The sequence below is a fragment of the Prunus dulcis genome, chromosome 2 (genome assembly GCF_902201215.1).
Source record: "Prunus dulcis chromosome 2, ALMONDv2, whole genome shotgun sequence".
Taxonomy (NCBI): domain Eukaryota; kingdom Viridiplantae; phylum Streptophyta; class Magnoliopsida; order Rosales; family Rosaceae; genus Prunus; species Prunus dulcis.
The window spans coordinates 25,525,025-25,547,642 of NC_047651.1; the positions used below are offsets into that span (position 1 = coordinate 25,525,025).

A 22,618-nucleotide genomic window follows, 5' to 3' on the forward strand; every position below is an offset into this window, starting at 1 on the left:
TGTCAAATTTGTTCCATGTGATTGTGAAGCTGATTTAGAGCTAAAATAAAAAAACCGGAGGGTTGGTAGCGTTGGTTGCAGGGCCCAATCTAGAACTGGTCAAGTCAAGAAGAGGCGAAGGGAGCAAAGCCCATTCTCCCCTGTTCCCTTCCCTTTCTTAGTAGTAGTAGGAGGAGGATGACGACATACATTCATTAAGTGGTGGACCTCAGACTCAGAAGCTGTACCATGAATTGTTTCCAGAAAGAGAAGGCACCGTCCGCCCCCCTCCTCCTATCCTTATCCTATGTGCATAAAGAAGAATTGGTTTCTTCTTCATTTGATCATAAATTTATAATAAACCAAAAAATAAAAAAGAGAGGAAAAATAGAAAAGCAGGTATGGTAATGGTATGGCATTGGGAAAAAGAAAAGTGAAAAAGGTCGAGTGTTCCTTGCGTTTAGCCAAAAACAAAACAATTGGGGAATGGAATGAATATAAAGTATGTGGTCCCTTGAGATAGAAGAGCCCATCCCTGACCAGAACCAGATGACGATGCTGGTTCAGACAGAGCAAAACCTAATCATAAAAATGATAGACATCATCAGTTGCTGAGTGGGTTCTTCTCAGTTCTGACGACAAAGAATAATTAAATCCTAAAATAATAGAATAAAAAGAGTTGGTGTTTGTTTCCTTGGCGGTGGTAGCTTCGAATTCATCGATCAACAACATCAATTCAAATTCAATCATTCAACCAAACAAAATGAAGCGGTCCACGCCGATAGTATTAGACAGCGTTGTTAGTGAATGGATTGTTCCTTCGTCGGAGACACACACTTCTCTTCTAAGCAACCCTAACTATTATCATTATATCATACATAATCATTCATATATACATTGCATGCCACATGGACGTCTTACTCTTTATTTTTATGCATCATATAACAATCATATATGCGGACATGGTTATTTTCATGCATGTGCATTTGAGAGAGAGAGAGAGAGAGAGAGAGAGAGAGAGAGAGAGAGAGCTTTGTTTTTTTTTCTTTTGGACTAAAAGAAAACACAAACCTTGATAGAAAATAGGTGTGAGTAAAACAGTCAGGATTCCAAATGGAGGTGGCGAGAGCTTTGTTTTTTTTTCTTTTGGACTAAAAGAAAACACAAACCTTGATAGAAAATAGGTGTGAGTAAAACAGTCAGGATTCCAAATGGAGGTGGCGACAAAGAGGAAAGGCAGGAGTTCAATTTCAAAGGGAAAGAGAAAGAAAAGAGAGAGAGGTATTTGTCTTTGCACATTGCAGATGATGGGGACATCCCATTTCACCCCTCCAGCTAGCTGTGTCCCTCCCAACCCAACCCAACCCATCAATATCATCAATTCATTTCAATTCAATTCACCCTTTCCTCTGCCATTCCCCCAAGCTGCCACCTCATCCCCCATTCCATCTCCCAAGTCCCAAGTCCCCTAACATTTCCTTTGAAACCCTAAACCCTTCCCCCTTTTATTCTCAGGCATCCCTCATTTCTTTTCTGCCACCACTTGTTTGTGTCACCAAATTAGAAACTTGTTATATTCCTGTAATATTCTTGTGTAACATCATATTACTCATGGGTTTGTAAGTCGAGTGGTGAAGAGTAGTTATTCATGCAATTGAGTTTATGTGTTCGAATTCCATCAATATCTCTTGTATAAAGAAAGGAAAAAGTACTAGCATGGGGTAAAAATAATGCAATCCATTTATTAGATTTGGAGGGGAGGGTAGAAAGGTTGTTGACTGACTAGAGAGAGCAACAACGGTTTTTGAAATTTGATCCCACCCATTGGAGCTGAATAACTTTCATGGTTGGACCAAATCTTTCAGAGACAATTAATTAAGGCATACAAATGCAGTTATGGGTTGTTTGTGAAGTAATTAATGAGGTGATTACATTTAAGTGTTTGATTAAATGGCGATAAAACAACAATCCAACTTCCAAGCAGAAGAATAGAACAAGAGTGGGAAGTGGTTGCTTTTATTTGGTGTTAATTTATGAGAGATATTTTACAAAAGAAAAGCCCATACAAATTAAATAAAAATCTTAAGAAGATCAAAAGTGGCCCAGAATTCAATCCTTTTGTCACTAGCTCGTGTGTAGTCGCTATCCTCCTTACTTATATAATTTCCCATCACCACGACCCCCTCGCGTGAGAGTTTCATCCCACCCACCAATCAAATTTCACCACCACCCCACTTGTCATTTCTGTATTGTATGCCCGGTCCACTCTCCGTCTATGCGTTTCGACTTCACCGACAACGCGCTAAGAGGAGCGAGTGGGGCTCTCTTTACACATTTAGCTAACGCAAACGCATCACGTCTTCGGCCAATGCACCTCCGGATGCAACCAAAGGGCTAACGGTGCTTAACACGACAAATCTGACGCCGTTTTCATCCTTTCTTGGTTTCTGCTTTCTTTTGTTTATTTATTATTTCCTTGCCTCACTCATTGTTTATTTTAATCTTATTAAATTGGCAAATAAAGAAAGATCCCTTATTTCATTAGCCGACTGAGATTTGAGATGTTTGAAGGGTTTGTTGGGTTGGGCCCTCCTAGTCCTTGTCCTAGTCCTAGAGGCATTGACAGCAAACACGAACATGATGTCTTTTTTAAAGTTAGTTACAAAAAAAACAAAAACAAAAACAAAAACATCAAAATAACAAAACAAGTGACTATAAACTGTCACGTAATAACATTAACATGACAAGAGAAGTTGATGAATATTATCAAACATTTGGTCAAAGTATGCGGTGGTGAGGAGATGTTTAAACCCAATTTCGAAATACTGATTCAGATTAAGAAAGAAAAAGACAATAGTGAATCATGGAGCAGCATAGCAGATGTAACATTTTTTATGGTCGATGCTGCTCTCCTTGTACATAAAATCACCAGTCACCGCACCACTAGATAGATAATCATTGCCTATATTGTATACAAGAAAGAAAGGAAGGGGGTTTGCTAACAAAGTGGCCAATTCATAAGAATGGAAAGAAAAAGAAAAGAGCAGATTTGTACGGGTTTTAGCCTTACATGCAGAAAACGATAGATGCTACAGTAATGATGAAAGAGAGAGAGGAGAGAGGGTGAGAAAAGAAGATGTGTGTATTTGTCAAGTAGCAAGCATGGTGTGCGAATGTTGGAAGCATGGAAGCAAAGCAGAGGCCGAGAATGGCGGCAACCCATTAATCAATCATAAATCCCACGTAATACTAGTATCACCGTCAGAGATAACTTCATTTAATTTCATTAAAATATAAGAGACATTGAAGGAGAAAGAAAAAGAGAGAGAGAGAGAGAAAAAGAGAAAGATAAGATAATAAGATATGGGTCTATTGTCTTATTCTTTCTATATCTTGAGACTTGATGATGATGTCGTCAGTGTCTCTGAAAAATCCCCATAAGAAAGCATTAGACAAGCATAAAGCTTTTCCTGGAAGCAGAACCAAAAAGTTGGTCTCTAAGTTTTTGGGCAAGGGCTTCCATTTTTTTATGTTTGATATTCATGGAAAGGTAGTTTCCCAAATAAGGCAACTGGTTTTATTTTATATTTTTTTGGAGTGAACAAAGCTTTTGGCGTCTCAGACAAGGAAACCGAAGAAAATAGGGACCTTGGTTTGAGTTTGTGAGCAACCTGCAACGTACAGAATCATTTGCCTTGCCTGGTAAGAAGATGATGATGATGGTTCATCGTGATAATCACCGTCGTCCATTTTCATCATCAGAAAGAGGTGAAGCTGATGGTCCCACATGTAACAGACCCCCTGTGACTGAAAAATATCCTAATAATAATAGTGTATACGATGTTGCAGTTGCTGCTGCAGCTGGTTCTTCTTCTAGTGGCGGTCCAGTTTTAAGAGGTTTGCAGCCTTTTGACATTTCAAACAGAACAACAAACACTTCTATTTCTGCTCATCATACCGCCTTCAGGTCCCCAGGTTTGTAACTCTTCTCTTTTCAAGTCAAAATGCAAAGTCCGAACATTTCTTTCTTTCTCTCTTCTTATATAAGATTAGTTCATACAACAAACCAATGTTTCTCTTTTTCTCTCTGTCTCTCTGTCTCTCTGTCCTTTGAAAGATTGAATCTTTAATTATGAAAAGAGAATAAAGGTTGTTTCTTTCGTCCGAGCCACAGATGTTTGATAATATACATGTATGATGTATAGCAGGAGGGATGACGACATCTTTGGGCTTTCCTTTTACAAATACACAGTGGAAAGAGCTTGAGAGACAAGCCATGATATACAAGTATATGGTTGCATCTCTCCCTGTGCCTCGTGATCTCCTCTTCCCAATTACCAGAGCTCCCTCAGGCCCAACTATTTCTCAATCACCCTGTAATCACCTTTCTCTCTGTTTTTGCTCTCAATTTGTTTTCATCAGATTCACTCCCACCCAAAAGTCTCTGTTTCTTTCTAGCTAATAATAGTTTGATTGGTTTTCAGCTCTCTGTTCTAGTTTATGTGTTGGGTTTTATTCATCACTCGTCTTCCTTTAAAGTAACCATCTTTGTATTTTGCTCTGTTTCGGTTGGCACGCAGTGAGTAGCGGTTTCAATCTTAGGCTATCAAACAGTACAGATCCAGAGCCAGGGAGGTGCAAGAGAACAGATGGAAAGAAATGGAGGTGTTCAAGAGATGTGGCGCCTGACCAGAAGTACTGTGAGCGCCATATGCATAGAGGCCGTCCCCGTTCAAGAAAGCATGTGGAAGTTCATGCCAACACCACAACCAAGAGGGTTCGCCATGACATCAATCAAGCTCCTCCTACCATGTCCCCGGCAACTGTGTCAATTTCTAACACCACATCCATCAACAAGAATGTTTGCCAGACTCAGTTTATTGGATCTACTCTTCAACCATACCATCAGTCTCCTATGTTTCTGGATAGGGACACTGTCAAGGCTGCAACTTTTGATTCTATGAACTCTGCTTCATCAGACAGAGAGCCTAGGTAGGTAATAGGTTTTCAATTTCATTCTTCAATCTGATATGTTTTTGTTTTTTCCTTTTCCTTTTGAGGTTTGGTTTGGACTGGACGCGAGGGAAAGAAAAGGAAAGGAGGTGTTTGGAATAATCGTACTAGTAGTCTTTAATAAATTAGTAGAACTCAAACTTGTGAAAGCAGAGAACCAAATAATCGCAAACATATGTACAAGTTTCGTTCTGTTTTTTTGGGAATGGTGGTACTTCGAATTTATCACGAATTATATTTGTGGGTGTTTCATTTTCATAATTTTGTGTTTGTATATATCATTCCAGGAGCTTGGACTGGCTGATGATGAAAGGAGAACCTGTTCAAATGGCCACTTCTGATCCACAATGGCAGCATCTGATGCAGAGCAAAACAGAGCTAAACTCCAAGATCCCCTTCTTTGATGCTAATTCCTCTATTTTCGCCCAACGTTCTGAAGACGAGTGTTTCTTGAATTTGAATTCGTACACAAATTTCAACGCCGGTGGAGAGGCTCAACCAGACAACGAGTGCAATATGTTTCTCAATCCAGATGTGGTTTCTTTAGACAATCCTCTGTTGGAAGAAACCCCAAGATGTTTCATTGACGCGTGGTCCAAAACAGTGATAGATGAAGACACCATGGCCAACTCTGTTAACAACAAAGACAATAGCTCTGCTCTATCAAGTGGGCAGCTCTCACCTTCTTCCCTTACACTGTCAATGGGAGGTTACAACTCCATCAGGGAGGAAATGGGTCAGACGCAAATGAGCTTAGGAAACAATGGAAATGGTATGAAGCCAGGGCTTTCAACATGGCTCAGCCCTCCTTCATGGGTTGCTTCGGCACCGGGCGGGCCATTAGCTGAGGTCCTAAAACCCACGACCAGCGCAGCCTCAAATCCATCGTCTCCTATAACAGCTGCTACTGCCAATGGAGAATTGGGTAGCCCATTGGCGACAACGGTGTCATCACCATCTGGGGTTCTTCAGAAGACGTTTGCTTCACTGTCTGATAGTAGTGGTAATAGCAGCCCAACCCTTGCAAGTTCAAGGGCTAAGCAGCCAGAGATTGTTTCTCTCTGGTTGAATCAGAACAAAGCATAATCAATTTTTCCTTGTTGCACGAAAACCATGTTCTTTTGGTTTAGTTTGGTAGTTGTTTTGGCTGGTTCTTTGACTACAAAAGATGAACTGGGGTAGTTTTGTTGTGATTCTCGAAGTGGGTTTTGAACTCGGTGACAAGATTTCTCTTAATTTTCCAAGCTTGCTGTATTCTGTCGTTTTTATTGAAGAACCTTTGTTAACCTTTTTGCTTGTGGTAGATAACTTTAATATTTTGCGTATACTAAGCCTAATAGGGGCTGTGTGCGTATGTCTGGATCTATGTCGGAATGCGTATGTCTGGATCTATGTCGGAAGAAATATCTGCATTGACTTGTAGACTGCTTTCTTCCCCCAACAGGGTTCCACTGTTTATGCAAGATTCTTCTACTAAGAGCATTTTCACTGGTTAGCTCCTTGTCATGGTAAGAGGAGTCCTAGGGCAGCTACTATTCACGTGAATAGTGGCTGCCCTACCCCCTCCAGCAAAGTGTGTTTCCAGCGTTTAGACTTGCCATGGCAAATACTATTCATTTTTTTGTTTTTTTCACAACTTTGTTCACTTAAACAATTAATTTGGATAATATTTTCGGATAAGATTTTTGGATTCCTACGTGTCAATACTATTCATATCGGATAAGATTTTCGGTTTCAAATTTCAGATAAATTTCAAATTTCAGATACATTTCAAAATTCAAATTTCATATAAATTCAAAATGTCAAATTTCAGATACATTTCGGAATTCAAATTTTAGATAAATTTGAAATTTGAAATTTCATTTGAATTTCAAATTTCAGATAAGATTTTCACCCTCTAAGATTGCGCCGCTTGTCATATCTATCTGTGTACATTTTTCTATAAAACCAGAGGTTCAGCTCATACCTCCCACACCAGTTCTTCTCTACATTTCCATTTCTCATATTTTAGATTTCATTCTCCATTCTCAATGGCAGACATGCAAGAGGTTTTGGAGAGGCAAGAGCAAGAAACTAGAGAAAGAATGCGTAGACGAGCTGCAAGCAAAAGGGCGCAGAGAGAACTAGATGAGCAACTTGGCATAGCAGTTGCTTTGCTGGAGGAAGAAAACAGGGTCGCCGTGGTTCACGAGAAGGCCGTCGCCCAAATGTGGACAGACATAGACATTCTCGGGGTAAGAATCTTATGGAAGATTATTTTATCCCACAATCTCTGTACTCTGATGTTCATTTTCGAGGGAGATATAGAATGCAACCCCATTTGTTCAATAAAATCATGCATGATATTTGCAATTATGATGAATATTTTGTTCAAAAGAGAAATTGTGCTGGAAATTTGGGACTTCTTCCAGAGCAGAAGTTCACAGCTGTGATACGAATGTTGGCGTATGGGTCATCTGCTGATCAGGTGGATGAGATTGCTCGGATGGGGAAGTCCACTGTTTTGGAGAGCTTGGTGCGATTTTGTGATGCAGTGGAAACTCTGTACACCAGAGACTACCTCCGCAGACCTACGCCCAGGACCTGCAAAGGCTTCTCCAAAAAGCTGAGTCTCGAGGATTTCCTGGCATGATTGGTAGCATTGACTGCATGCACTGGCAGTGAAAAAATTGTCCAACTGCTTGGCAAGGGGATTACGGAAATAGAAAAGGGCAGAAAAGTATCATCCTGGAAGCAGTTGCTGGTTTTGATACATGGGTTTGGCACGCCTTCTTCGGAGTTGCCGGATCTCAAAACGATTTGAATGTCCTAGGTCAATCCCCGGTGTTCAATGATGTTTTGAGAGGTGAAGCCCCAAATATCACATATGAAATTAACAATACCATCTACCAGAACGGGTATTATCTAGCTGATGGCATCTACCCGAGGTGGACAACATTTGTGAAAACAATTCCACATCCCCGATCCCATAAGCAAAAATTTTTTGCTCGCTATCAAGAGGGGTACAGAAAAGATGTTGAGAGGTGCTTTGGTATCCTTCAAGCCCGGGGGGCTATTATCAGGGGCGCGGCACGTCTATTTGACGAGGAGGTGCTTAGGAGTATAATGATGACTTGTATCATCCTCCATAACATGATTGTGGAAGATGAATATGATTACGATGTTGATGAAGTGTATGAACCAAATCCCATGGACACGGCCCTAACACGAATTTATGAAAAACCAGTGGGGCCAAATGGAGAACCAGTGCAACATGAACCGTTGGTTAGAGACGGTAGTTTCATGCCCCGTATGATTGATCGCTACACGGAGATGCAATCGTCGTATATTCATGAACAACGTCAAGTTGACTTGATGGAGCATTTATGGGCGGTGAAAGGCAATGAAGGTGAATGAAGTGAAGTGAAGAAGTTTTTTTTAATTTATTATGTTTATGTTGTATTTTTAGTTATGCTTTGTTTTTTTTATACTTTATTATTTTTAGTTGTGGGTTGTTTATTTTTTATGCTTTGGTTGTGGGTTGTTTATTTTTTATGTTTTGGTTGTGGTTTGTTTATTTTTTATGCTTTGGTTATGGTTTGTTTATTTTTTATGCTTTGGTTGTGGTTTGTTTATTTTTTATGCTTTGGTTGTGGTTTTTTTTTTTTTTGCTTTGGTTGTGGTTTGTTTTTTATGTATGGAATGTTTTGAATAAAAAGGATTTTTGTTGAATATTTTCTTTATTCACTAAAAGAAAAGCAATACAACTAATAAAATAAAATACATGAATTAAACAAAACAAAAAATACAATGAAATCAAAGGCAAGTAAACTAAGACATGAAAGGCAAGCAAACTATTTTAATGGTTTTCATCATTTAACCAATCCGTGTTGCTAGGTCCATCGTCACGAAAAAGTCTTCGTCTCATAACATCCCTTCGTTCTAGCTTCCAAAATTGTTTTGTTTCAGGGGACATATGGCTTGTATCCATGGCCATGGTTTCCCGATCTTTTTTTTTCAATGTTTTGTTCGCGTACATACTCCCTTTCTTTGCGTACATACTCCCTTTCTTTTGCATATTCTAGTTGAATAGCCATATCGTGCTCTTGTTGTTTCAAGTCCATTTCAATTCTCATGGCTTGGTGCTTTGAAAGTTCCTCCAAAAATTTAGATGCATTCTTGCTAGAATTACTCCCTCTCTTCGCCTTCGCCACCTTCCTCCCAATAGGCCTTGGCTCCTTTTCAATGGGTGAGTCTTGACTCATCGGGGAATCCATAGGTGAATCCGATGCCGGCGTCTCATGAAGTGGAGTCTCGTTCAAGACTACCGTCGGACCGTTTGGAATAATTTGGAATCTCTTACAAGTCTTCACCACCTCCCAACAATGGGTATGGTTGAAACTTTTTTTTCCCTTGCCCAGTAGCACCAAACCACATTTGTGCTTGCATAATCTATAAAAAAAAATTAAATGGAAATGCAAGAAACTTTAAAAAATATTGGCAATGCAACATGTAAAAAAAAAACTAATGCAAATTCAATAAATTTTAAAAAAATGCAACATGTATAAAAAAAAAACTAGAGACATATTAACAAAATATATAAATTGCAAGAAACATTTAAATAAAAATTAATATGACATAGAAATTAATAGAAGGAAAATGACAAATAATTTACCTCACTGCTAAGGTTTTCTCCGCTTCGATGGTTGTCCATCGCTTTTGCTAAGGCATTTCTCCATTTCGCCAACTCTTTATTAAGAACTTTCCACCTACTGGATAATGCCATTTCTGTACGTGTAGAACCAATTGCCCTTTCACAAAATGCTTGATGAATTTTTTTCCACATATGAGAAAATTTAATCTCATTGCCCGTTATGGGACAATGACTAACTTGGACCCAAGCCTCACACAAGCTAACATCTTCCATCATGCTCCATGCCCCTCCATTTTCAGTAGAAGAACCCATAATATGATAGACAAAAATACAACTTGAAAGTGAAAAAATATTGAGTAGAAAGTGAATAAATATTGAGGAGAAAGTGAATAATAGTAGAAGGAGAAGAAAATGTAAGAGGATTTGGTGTTAAAAGTGAAGAGTATTGGTTGGTATTTATACAAAAAAAATTCAGTAATTTTTGTGTATTTTTTAAAAAAAATTTCGATTTTTTTCAATTTTTTTATTGCAGAAAAATTGACTGCCGTTGGATTGAAGAAAAAAAAAGAATCGGAGAGCCAATAGGCTGCCACGTGGAAAGTAGCCGTTGGCGGCTACTGTAGCGCGTCGTTTGAACTTTTTTTTAACGTTGACGTAGCAATGCATGCGCCAACGGTAAAAAAAATTCAAACGGTAGAGGGCTAACGCCAGCCTGGCGTAAGCCATGACGTCACTGCCCTCGGGCCCTTGTTCGGGCTGAAATCGCCTTCGGGCCTGCCCAGTCTTGTGGCCCCCACTTCTTGCCCGGGCTGCCTCACATTGCTGGAAACCCATTTTTTTCCCAAACACCCCCCCAGCCCGAGTCCAGCTCTTGCTGCTGGACTTGCTCAATGATGAGCTTACCATCAAATTGATAATATACTTTTTGGCCCATCCATAATTTGCCTCCAACATTTGTACTCATGTTCATCAATCTTTGACAAATCATATTTGTATACTTCTGAACTCAGGTATCAGATTCTTTCATTCTTATACCATTCAAGGGGCTTGCTGTATAATCCAACCATGTTAAATATTATGGTAGAATGTCTCCAAAATTCCTATTTAGGGAGTTGAGAGTTGTGCACATATTTTTCAGCTGCCTGTCCGTTGTTCATAAGAATTAATATAATCCTTTGTTTTTGTCTCTTTATGGTGCATTTTCTTGGAAAAGTGCACAGACGTAATGCAGATGATGTGATCATGGTTCATAATACGTTGCAATAACCATCTCCGGGTTGTAGGAGAAATATCTGTGGCTTATTGCGGGTTAAAGTAAGAAGCTGTTGCTATTATTCTAACCGGTTCCATGGCTACCAGTCACTGCTGATGCTGATGGCTACCATGGAAGAAATGATCTCATCTACTTCGTTCAATATCCGGCTCGTCTGCACATATCCCTGAGATTTATTTTAAACTGATTGATATGCTCTTCGCTCTCTCTGAGCAGACTGAGTTTGTCTTCCAATTGGCCCACTGAGCTTCTGTTAGGCCCAGATTCGTTTGTGACAGACTCACAAGTCACAATACAGAGTACAGAGGGAGAAAAACCTAGTTTCAACGGGAATTACATTTTTTCGCTTTGGCCATACCCTGTCAGCCCATATAATTTGATTGATGGCTGTTAACTCAGGGTTTAGTCTCAGTTTGAGTAATTGCATTTGCTAAACTAGTCAACACCAAGGCACCTTCCCCAAAGTTGAATGCCACTTGACGCTGTGAAAATTGCATGGATCTTTCAAATCTGTGCTATCTTGGGCTAAATGCATTTTAGTACTATGCTGAAGAAATGTCTACATCACCAACAATGTGACAGCTGAAACTCAACAGAAGATAACTTTATTGGATTGAAAGACTAATTAAACAAGATCCAGTGAATTAAAAGTTAGTTAGTTGTTCCTTTAATCACTCACCTAATCATATTATCATACTGTCATTGCATGTGGTTCTTACCTCAACCAGTACCTTTTGAGATCACCACTGGAAGTTGGAGATGTCTCACCATCTGTAAAACAAGAAGACATACTAGCCCTATGCTCCAGTCGAACAGCATGGCCTCCGTTCATGTTGTTGTTATACCTTGGGCTTTTCAAGTTAGAATCTGAAGTGCCATTGTCAGGAACTGGGAACGATAAGCGTTTTCTTGCAGACCCTGGCTTCTCTCTGTCATGCGTTGAATGCCTTTGCCTTGGTGCGCTCTGTGACCTAAGCCGAGCCTTGGCTGATGCTGTGGCAGCCATGTAGTTTGGCACTTCAGAACCACTCATCACTCCCACAAACCCATTGTTGAAATTAGTGGAGCCCAAGTTGAAGTTGGGTGTATGTGGAGGCGTTGGATGGTTCCTCTGATCTCCTCTAACTCTAACACTGCAACGAGGACTAGCTGAGTTCACTTGAAGATTTCTTGGGATGGATGCAAATGGTGTGATTGGTGATTGGAGGGAGGGACTTGTCTGGCCTTGATGTAAAGCAGAGGCAACTGGATCATATGACTGAGGAGTCAGAGGCACTCTTTGTTGTTGTTGGTGGTAGTGCAGCTGGCTTTGAAAATTATATTGATGATCTGCTCTTTTGGAATTGGGGGTACTTGAATAAGAGTATGGTCGAGAAGTGTCCATTTCAACGGTTTTGATGGGGTCTCTTTGCTGATCACGTGAAGCTCTGCCTGCAAAATTCTCACATTGCTTTCTTCTTGTCCACCCATCAAGCAAATTAAATTTCTTTTCTAGCTCCTCATGCTCATGACCAACATCTTGGTCACCACTGCCGGTTTTCCATTTCTTTTTTTATGAAACCATGCACAAAATAAAAGTTAGAAGTTATGAGCTCTAATTGCAGAAGTTAAAGAATGTGCAGAGATGTTACAGAAACTAAAAAGACAGAACATGTGGTAGATGATCAAGACCTGGTTAGAGAAGGCACAAGAAATGGTACTTCTTTCACGTTTCAAGGCAGCTTGTTTTGTTTTGTGTAGCATGGCCTGAATTTGCTCTAATGTCTTTGGGTGGACATCATCCCAATGGATCAGATCATCTACGGTGCCGCTCTCTTCATCTTTTGACTGCATTAATACACAATCAAGTAAACAGAGATCACAGATGAAGCTTTTAACTCCTAAAAAATAATAATGACTTAAACCATATTGGATAAATTAATTATATCTTACAATGGACTTCCTCCTGTCTGAGAAATGTGATCCCCATAAGCTATTGGGATCACTAAAGATGGAATCTGCGCTGCCTTCATATGAAAGCCTCTTTGTCCGTTGGTCAAGAACCCGAGCTTGCACTCGAACCAGAGCTTGCATGCATTTTAGAGTCATCTTTGTCCTCTTTCTAACATTGTGGCCTCTCACCAGTGCTTGAAGCTTCACCAGCCCCTTGAGCGCCCGAAGAGCTCTTCTCGCCTTAAACATTTACCAAAATCCATCAATGGAGCTATTATGTTATATATACATGGCATTGGCTAGTTAAAATTTATCAATTACCAGATATCCTCTGAAGGCAGTCTGAATAACAATGGCAGCATAGTCTCTAACGAAAATGGAAGGCCTGCAATTAGACTTAGTTAAACGAACAGCTTCCACTGCTGCTTGCACTGTGGCAACTGCTGTCGTGGGCACGGCCATGGCAAGAGCATCAGAAGAAGCCTCATGTTGAGCTGCCATAGTTGCAGTTTGAGTGGTGGCTCTGGCATCAGCAGAGGTGGTAGGACTTAAGCTTCTTGCTTCACTGTGTTGTACATGTATAACTGTTTCCTGACTCACAGGCTTCCTAAAAATCCATCTGCGTTTTCCTCTCTTCTGCAAAAACATACGCAAAAACCGACTTTCAATAATTTGGTGAACAAGTACTTCATTTACAGATTTCAATTAGTTTGGTGAACAAGGAACACAGAGCTAGCCATAGCGAAGTTAACAAACAAACATGCAGTAATAAATCTGTCTATACAAAGCCTTGTAGCAAAGTTTGTACCTTTTCTTCATGGTCCTCTTGCTCGTGTAGTTCTTCTCTCCTTCTGGTGTTGCTTCTCTCAGTCTTGGTAGGAGACCTGAAAGCCCTTTTGACCGCAGTCAACCACCAGCCCCCTCCAATCTTCCCCATGAAAATGTTGACTGGTAAAAACTCAAAAACTACAATAATGGTAAAACCAACTGATCCTATTATATGAAGCGTGGGGATTTCTTTGGGATATAGGAGCTTCTTGTTTGAGTAGTTGGTATGTTTTGAATTAATGCTAAACGACATGCATTTAGGAGCAGCATGGCAGGACTTTCACTGTATGTGTGAACATATAACGTCAACATTTGCAGTATATAATGCTAAAGGAAATGCTGTTTTCTTGTGGCATGGAGGATATTAATGGAGCACTGTGTCAGACTAAATACTCTCGAGAATGCTGAAAGGTGAGGCAAAGATGGGGAAGAGGGCTTAGCTTTTGCTTTTGCTTTATTTGTCCGTATTAAAAAAATATACTAAAAAAAAGAGGGAGAGAGCTGCAAAAGAAAAGAGTAACATTAAAAGTTAGTATAGTAGTAAGATGTGATGAAATCATATAATCATAATCCCTGAGCAAAAGAGTTTCATTTGAGTCATTACTAAACACTAAAAGATGCAGTTTGAGATGCATTAGAGTCATTACAAAGTTAGAAATAGTGCATTTCAGTACAACAGTCAAACTTTCTCGGATTCTCTGAATTCTCTGTTTCTTTCTTTCTGTGTGTTTAAAGGTAGGTGAATATTTGAAAGCAGTTGCTTCAGAAAAGTCCGCCATAAGCATTAACAAGGAGAAACAACAAAGAATGACCACTGACATCTCACTTTGGTATGCCGTCTACCACACAAGAAAAACAAAAACAAAAACTGCCTCACTTCTTATGTGGGCCCCAAATTGTCCGCAGGTGGTGGTCAAATGACTCAGAATAGCTCCTATTGCTTGCTAGCCCGTGAATGATTATGTTATGGTTAAACGGGGTTCTAATGTCAAATTAACTTTGGCAAACAAATAGCCCCTACATACAAAATAATTTCATAATCTTTTAGTTTTCATTTTCTCGGACTGAAGAGATAAAGGAGGAAAAAGACAGAGATGGATTTGTGGAGAAGATAATATCAAAGTCTTGTACTGGATAAGAACACAACACAGCAGTATACAGGACAAGGGGTTGTCTGAAAATATCTTTAAAGCACAAGGGTCTAATTACAAAATCACATTTCTATGGCATAACATGACAATATCAAGATGCATGTGATGACATGGATCTTTCCGGAAAGCGGGAGAAAAATGTAAAATTTACAGGTGTCGTTGGGTCCAGAAGTTTCAGTCTCAAACGTTCAAGACCCTTCTTCAAGCTTCCTTTCCAGAATCCTATAAGTTAACCTATATATTGCTTAATGGTCACTGCCTGGCTCACCAAGCAATCCCAAAGTTCTAATTGGCAAAAAGGAGGAGAAGCTCACTGTAGAGTGTAGAGCCACTTCGCAACCACTCTAATTTCGTATATTTTCTTTCTGTATTAGCTTTCAGCACTCACTATGTCTTCAACTTTGGCTTTGTCATCTTCATCACCTTTGCTATCAACCAAAGCTAGGTCTTCAATCAAAACATCTGTCACTGCGCCGTGCTCAGCCAACTTTCCTTCGCGGTTGCATAGGCTGCCCGTGGTGAGAGCTGAGGCTGGTGGAGATGGCAAGCTGGACGTGCAAGTCAATCAGGGCAACCAAGGAACTGAAGTCGAGAGGAGGCCAAGGAGGTTGGCTGTCGACATTTCACCTTTTGGTAAGTGTCCCAATCTCTCATAAGTTGTTCTTAATTGAATTCTGACTTGTTTGAACAGAGGAAACAGAGGAAATTTAGAGAGGAGGTTCTTAATGTTTATTTAGTGGTTTCTTTGTTTCTTTAAAAAGCACCACCAAACTTGTTGGCTTAAAAATGAGCTTCAATTTGTTTGCAGGTTTATTGGATCCCATCTCCCCGGTGAGGACCATGCGCCAAATGCTGGACACAGTGGACAGGCTCCTGGAGGACACTGTGACATTGCCAGGCAGAAACAGAGCATCAGGGGAAGTACGTGCGCCTTGGGACATCAAAGATGATGAACATGAGATCAAAATGAGGTTTGACATGCCCGGCCTCTCCAAGGAGGATGTCAAGGTGGCTGTAGAAGATGATGTTCTTGTTATAAAGGGAGAGCACAAAAAGGAAGAAAGTGGTGATGATTCATGGTCGAGCAGGAGCTTTAGCTCCTATAATACCCGCCTTCAGCTTCCTGATAATTGTGAGGAGGACAACATAAAGGCAGAGCTTAAGAATGGTGTTCTTTACATATCTATTCCCAAAACTAAAGTTGAACGCAAGGTCATTGATGTTGCCATCCAGTGAAAGCAAGACTTCTCTGTTTGTATTCTGCTCTACGTTTTGTGGCTTTTTATTTTGTGTGCTGTTTTGGTCTCTTTCATTGTGCTTTCTCGTAATGTACAAAGTTGTTTCTAACAAAATATAAATAATAAACCCCAATTATATATAATACATACATATATCTCAACCCCAATTAGTATCAGCTTCATCCCAAAATGCCTCTGCATTTAAGAACTTGATTGCCAGAGTGATGAAAATTTTGGCGCACCAATGCTTGTGCCAGTATTCGTCGAGGCCTCTATTAAATTAGGGTTAATGACCTAAATGTTCTTCTAATTATTTCTGTATCATTTTGGTTTATTATCTAAAATTATTATCTAAAATTTTTATTTCAAACGTCTTTAAACTTTTTATTTTATACTAAGATGGCTTATCCGTTAAAGTTTGTATGTTATTATGTGAAAGTGAGAGACAAAATTGTATTTTTAAGTGAGTATTCTCTTTTAAAAAGGTTATTGATCTCAATGGTTCTTTAATTATTGTTTTAGTATCATTTTGGTTCATCAATTAAAATGAAATGAGCTGTCTTTTAACTCTTTTTTTTTTTTTTTTTTTGGTATTAAGATGGTTCTACTATTAAAGTCTGTTAATTTTATTGTTAAATTGGAAGGTAAAAATGTCTCTATGAATTAAAATAATAATATATAATTAAAAATTTTAAAACTTGGAAAATTTTAAAAAATTAAATCTCACCAGTCACATGATTTTTTTTTTCATGAGACTAACCTAACAATTAATAATAAAAAATTATCTATTATTTAAATTAATTAAAATCACATAAATATAAAAATAAAATAACAAATTTTTTAAAAGAGTAAACAATAATTAAAAATTAAAGAAAATTATTATAGGAACTTGTATCTAATTTTAAAATTGAAAAAACTGAATCTCACCACCAACCTAGCTTTTTTTTTTTTTGGACAGACATTGACTTAAAAAGTAATAGTTTTTTTCTCTATTGTTTAAATTAATTAAAAATTTTAAAAAGAAGATAAATACAAAAATAAATAATAATAAAATTCACAAATTTTGACGGTAAGATCATCTTGATATTAAAAAAAAATAGAAGAGCGTTTTAAATGAAAATTTTAGTTGGTAGACCAAAATGATACTAGAGCAGAGAGCATTTCAGTTATTAACTCTTTTTTAAATAATATTTTACTTTTTTGTTCCTCAATTTAACGGAATATTTGATAGATTTTAACGGTAGGACCATTTTGATACAAAAAAAAGAGTTGAAGAACGGTTCAAATGAAAAATTTAGTTCGTAAACCAAAATGATATTGGATCAATAATTAAGGGACCATTTTAGGTCATTAATCCATTAAAATAACACCCCTTTTGATTGCCTCAGCCCTCGGTAAGCGTGTAAAATGGAAAACAGTAAGCCAGAGTATTAATCACACTCGGGAAGAGTCAAAAAGCATGATTTCATTCTCTCACCACCTAAGATTTCAACTTGAATTGTTTAAGAAAATGTGTAGAAAGTACGCACACGCTTTTTATTAATTAATTGTTAACCATATATTATATATAGATTTGTGTCTGGCGAGTGATTACCAAGTAAGAACCTACCTAACAACAACTGCACAAAAGATGATGATGAAACAGGACTGGAAAAATATTAATGCCATTCAGTACGTGTTTCGCAAGAAAGCATTAAACTGATAAAAACATGTTGATTCAATTCCATAATCTACAGTATATAATTATAACATGCGGGGGGCATCTATGAGCCTCTCTTATCTGGCAAAGTAAGTTATGGTTATGAACAAAACGCTGGAAAGTAACTCTACTCGCTTCCTTCAAGTTCAGGGATGGATTCAAGCTTCGGCTTCCAATTTGTTGAAGAATCATTAGACAAACATGATTTCTGTTCAAGCCCTGAAGTTGAAAGAACCTCCTGTACTGATATTTGCTTTGTCAATAGCTCTTGAAGCTGTTGCTTTGTTATGACGATCTTAATCCTTCTTGTAGCAGCCCGGTCCTTTTCTGTAACATCCACAGATGAAATAATACCTGCACTGCTCGCATAACTTGCAACAGAACCCAGAAGAGGAATCATATAGTAAACCTTCCCAAGCTTCAGTTTGTAATTAGGAGGGAGAAGCTCTGAGGCTTGCTTTGATTCACTAATACCAGAGCCCGAAAAGTTCATCAACATGTCCTTAACAAGAGTTGGTGCCCTGAATTCTAAAACTTTCCCGTCTGTCTTCACAACCCTCAAAACTTTCTCCGGCTTGGAGAGAACAAAACAGTTGCCCATTTTTCTTCAGAACTAGAGACAAGCTATATATGTGTATATAGTTATAGTTCTAGCTAGTTCTGGGATAATGGAGCCGATTGGGAGATGTGTGTAGCTCTGAAAGGTGATCCTATAATTTGCTGTGAGAGAGAGAGAGAGAGAGAGAATTTGTAGTTATATTAACTATTGCTGGTGCGAAGGAGCAAAGGTGACATGTATAGTGTGTGAGAAGGAGGAAAAGTGATATAAAATAATGAAAGGCATAAGAAATGAGGAGTTTGTTTAGTGTGAAATGAAAGGAAGAGATAGAAAATTGTGTTTCTGTTGTTGAGAGAGTGAGAATTGGGAGGCAAATGAAGAGGGAATGAGAGATTTATAATTCCTGGTGGTCTTGGTTGGGGTAAAGTAAAGGAAAAGATAAATTAGTCGTCAACACGCATGCAGGGAGAGGTCGGTTAGTGGAGGGAGGCGCCTTGGCATTGCTCACCCATGCCTTTCTGCTTTATTGATTTCTTTCTGATACTGGAAGCCTAATGTTACTGTCTAATAAAGTCACATAGAAAATCCTTAAATCTACTGCTCTGCAACTACATGCCTATAAACTTTTTTATTTATTTAAATATTTTGACTGTACAAAGTGGCATAGCACTGTAGGCTGGACACTACTTTAGACTTTGTGAATGAGTTTGATATTGAGGAGGAGGTAATAGTATGGGCCAATGAAATCTTCTTCAACAGATTCAAAGAAAATTTTGGTGGAAATTTTGTACACCTTATTTTGGAGGCTTGTAGTGTAGATATGCATCATCCTTATGGCTTTGGTGATGTCAAAAGAAGCACACAGAATTGTTTGTTCCAATTCTGGAACGAAGAGGGACAGCTTCAACTAGTTTTAGCCTTTTAATTAATTAGTTACTGGCAAAAGAGAGATAAAACAATAATTAAATAAAGGAGGTTAGGTGGGACTTAACTGAACCCAAGAGAAACATCTCATTTTTGGGGTCTCCACTGAGGGAAGGTCATTATCACATAGGAGAGAAAGAAAGATGGAAAAAGAAGTGAAATCAGAAGACAAAGATCCCCTGCTGACACAAAAGCACACCTCTAATGATTAGTTTATTGAAGATGTCTTTTTTTTGTTAATTAGTTTATTGAAGATGTTGGCTTACAATAAAATAGGTCATTTGAATGAGTAGATCCAAAGCACACCTAACCCAGCAAGCTGGCCCCTAGATTTGGCCTTCTCACAGTGGTCCATTTTAAACTAGTTGATGTAGTCTCTCTGTCTCTGCTAGATTTAACTGAACTCTTTGAGATGATAAGATAGAGGGCCCTTGGAAGTGAAAGCAAAGCTAGCTAGGCTGCAATGCAGATACCCTTTTGTTGCTGATGGAGGTAAGGGGTAATTGATCCCATCCCATGAACAACAACTTACAACTTACAACTTACAACTTACAACTTAGAGAAGGAGACAAATGGAACCATTTAATTCTTTCTATCTGCAGCAGCATGTTGTGTTGTCTAGTCAAAGTGGGGACATAAAAAAACTGGTATTAGTTTTATGCGTGCAGAGAAGAGATCGAAGAAAGATGGCGTGGACCCCATATATTTATGGAAAGTGGTCACCTTCTTTCCAATTCCATTCTTCTTTTCTTGCTTGCAATTTGCACAGCTGAGGCTTCCTCTACTCTCTATGTTCTTTGTATATGTCCCTTCACTTTTGTCTTGGTTGGTTTCAATTTCAAACAAGTTCAATGAATCCGAGCCAACAGTCACAGACTCACAGCATGAGGAGGGCTAAGACTTTGCTTCTTCTTGTTTGACGTTTAAAGAGAAACACCAGAGACAGACAGATAGAGAAGTTTTGCCCCTTTCTTTTGGTTGTTGAAGAAATAACAGTATAGCCGAGCGGCAATACTCTAAATATATCCGAATATTTTAAACGTATAGCCGCGCGGCTGTACCCTTCAAATATATATATATATATGAATATTTTAATAGTATAGCCGAGCGGCTATGCTCTTTAATATATTCGAATATTTTAAAAGTATCGTTGTGCGGCTATACACGTTAAAAATTGAATATAAAAAAACACGCATAGCCGCGCAGATATACTCGTTAAAATTAAATTTAAAAAGGTATAGCCAAGCGGCTATACTCTCTAGAATAAAAATAAATAAAAATTAGTATAGCCAATAGGATATACTCGTAAAAAATAAAAAAATAATTAAAAATAGTATAGCCGTTCGGCTGTACGCTTTAAAAATTAATAAATAAATAAATAAAATATAGTATAGCCGGCCGGCGATACTTGTCAAAAACCGAAGTATAGCCGGACGGCTATACCGGTTAAAAATTAAATATAATAAGGGTGTAGCCGTGGGTCTCAAGTATCTGTGGGAGCTGCCTTCAGGGTGGGCCAGTCCACAGTTTCTCAGGTGACTTGGAGATTCATTGAAGCATTGGAAGAACGTGCCAAGCACCATCTCAAGTGGCCTGATTCCCACAGAATGGAAGAAATAAAGTCCAAACTTGAATAAGAAGCCTTTGGATTGCCCAATTGTTGTGGAGCCATAGATGGTACACACATCATTATGACCCTTCCTACCGTTCAAACATCAGACGATTGGTGTGACCTGGAGGACAACTACAGCATGCTCTTGCTGCAGGGACTTGTTGACCATGAGATGAGGTTTCTTGACATTGTAACTGGTTGGCCTGGGGGCATGACGGTGTCTAGACTTTTTAAGTTTTCAGGGTTTTTCAAGCTCTGTGAAGGTGGACAGCGTTTCAATGAAAATGTTAGAACTTTATCTGGAGGAGTAGAGATAAGAGAATGCTTAGTTGGTGGGGTTGGCTATATCCTCTGCTTCCCTGGCTTATAACTCCTTATGAAAGCAATGGCCTCCCAGCTTCCGTTTCCGATGTCGTGCATGGGGCTGCAAGGTCACTTGCAGTAACGGCATTGTCGCAGTTAAAGGGCACTTGGAGAATCCTTAACAAGGTCCGGTGTGATGCAGAGCATAAGGATGGATCAAGATAGATATTTACCATTTAATTAGTTATTTCATGATATATTGTTATTTTTTTATTTAGGAAGTTTTAGGATATTTATTATTATTTATGTATGATTTTATAGTTAATTAGTTTACTTTTGAACCAAGTAGTCTTGGTGCCCAAGTCTTATAAAGCTTGTAAATAAGGCTAATGTAATAGTTGTAGGTTGATATATGATGATGATTAATAAAATAGTTTATTTGTGGCATGAATTTGCTATGATATATGTAAGTTTGCACTTGCCTTAAATTTCGGTGCTTGTGTATGTGGTTGGTGATCTGTGTCCAGACCCCGATCCCCATAACTGTGGAGACCCGATAAGCGGAAACTTCTGAGCATCATCTTGGTATGTTGTTTACTTCACAATATAAGAATTGACAGTGGAGATATATTACAACTTAGTGATGGCCTCGTCAGCTTCTTCCAGCTGTCCCTTCACGTTTTCAAATTCAATACCTTTGCCCTTTTTGCTCTTTTCAGTAATCTCCACCTTCCTCTTCAGGTCTTCCACGGTTATTTGAAGGTGTCTCAACTTCTGTACATCAGAATCAAGTCTTTCTAGAATCCTTCTCTTGTTGCCTTATTGACGGGGCTCTGTAAATCTCTTAGAGATCTCTAATTTGTCCACGCCCAATTCCTTCTCAACCAATGATTCTGAAGAGGAATATTTATTCTTGTGTTCCTTTAAAAGACTTTCTGGCTAGAAGACCATACACGATGGCATTGAAGCAAAGAACATAATTGCATTAACTCATGGGTGCGTGTCTAGTTTATGAGATGTGGCGTCTGCAAGCAATTGCTTCTCAGGTGCTGTTGTACACTCCTTCAAAGAGATGACAGATGGAATATAGGCAGCCAGCTGATCTTGTAGCCCTGCTAAACGAAAATCAGAAGAGGAAGAGGGGTGGGAGGAAAGATGCCAGTATATCCGGGCGGCTAATATTTAAAGAGTACCGCGGCGCTGCTACACCATTTAAATATTATAGCCGGAAAAAAGCCCAAAAATGGCTATACGAGCTTTACAAGTGCTGTTATACACTCCTTCAAAGAGTTGACAGATAAACGAAAATCAGGGGGGAGGGGAAAAAAAAAAAAAAAAGATGCCAGTATAGCCGCGCGGCTATACCATCTAAATATATTATATTTAAAGAATACAGCCGTGCGGCTATACCATTTAAATATTATTTTAATTGTATAGCCGTTCGGCTATACTATTTATTTATTAAAAAAAGGCC

At 38.7% G+C, this 22,618-nt stretch overlaps 4 protein-coding genes and 1 pseudogene across 8 annotated transcripts; 3 read left to right on the forward strand and 2 right to left on the reverse strand.

Annotated features, from left to right (window-relative positions):
* Positions 1-3,320: 3,320 nt before the first annotated feature.
* Positions 3,321-6,317, forward strand: LOC117618923 (growth-regulating factor 7). Of its 4 annotated transcripts, XM_034348698.1 has the most exons (5): positions 3,389-3,747; positions 3,829-3,954; positions 4,185-4,355; positions 4,560-4,971; positions 5,280-6,317. In XM_034348698.1, the coding sequence occupies exons 1-5, from the start codon at positions 3,690-3,692 to the stop codon at positions 6,076-6,078; spliced, it is 1,566 nt and encodes a 521-aa protein (XP_034204589.1). In that variant the 5' UTR covers positions 3,389-3,689; the 3' UTR covers positions 6,079-6,317. The 4 variants fall into 4 exon arrangements, with proteins under 4 accessions (XP_034204588.1, XP_034204589.1, XP_034204587.1 ...); XM_034348697.1 differs by having other exon boundaries at positions 3,321-3,954; positions 4,188-4,355; XM_034348696.1 differs by having other exon boundaries at positions 3,389-3,954.
* A 4,832-nt stretch (positions 6,318-11,149) lies between these two features.
* Positions 11,150-14,067, reverse strand: LOC117620213. Of its 2 annotated transcripts, none has more exons than XM_034350354.1 (6): positions 13,639-14,067; positions 13,152-13,466; positions 12,831-13,070; positions 12,570-12,725; positions 11,618-12,444; positions 11,150-11,480 (listed from the first exon to the last, which is right to left on the reverse strand). In XM_034350354.1, the coding sequence occupies exons 1-6, from the start codon at positions 13,909-13,911 to the stop codon at positions 11,441-11,443; spliced, it is 1,851 nt and encodes a 616-aa protein (XP_034206245.1). In that variant the 5' UTR covers positions 13,912-14,067; the 3' UTR covers positions 11,150-11,440. The 2 variants fall into 2 exon arrangements, with proteins under 2 accessions (XP_034206245.1, XP_034206246.1); XM_034350355.1 differs by having other exon boundaries at positions 11,578-12,444; positions 13,639-14,065.
* An 865-nt stretch (positions 14,068-14,932) lies between these two features.
* LOC117618844 (small heat shock protein, chloroplastic) lies at positions 14,933-16,190 on the forward strand. The gene is made up of 2 exons (XM_034348590.1): positions 14,933-15,442; positions 15,618-16,190. The coding sequence occupies exons 1-2, from the start codon at positions 15,199-15,201 to the stop codon at positions 16,043-16,045; spliced, it is 672 nt and encodes a 223-aa protein (XP_034204481.1). The 5' UTR covers positions 14,933-15,198; the 3' UTR covers positions 16,046-16,190.
* A 1,505-nt stretch (positions 16,191-17,695) lies between these two features.
* LOC117619419 lies at positions 17,696-18,718 on the reverse strand. Its single transcript, XM_034349372.1, has one exon. It carries the CDS (start codon positions 18,345-18,347, stop codon positions 17,874-17,876), a length of 474 nt encoding a protein of 157 aa, XP_034205263.1. The 5' UTR covers positions 18,348-18,718; the 3' UTR covers positions 17,696-17,873.
* A 1,197-nt stretch (positions 18,719-19,915) lies between these two features.
* Positions 19,916-21,945, forward strand: LOC117618466 (annotated as a pseudogene).
* Positions 21,946-22,618: the final 673 nt, after the last annotated feature.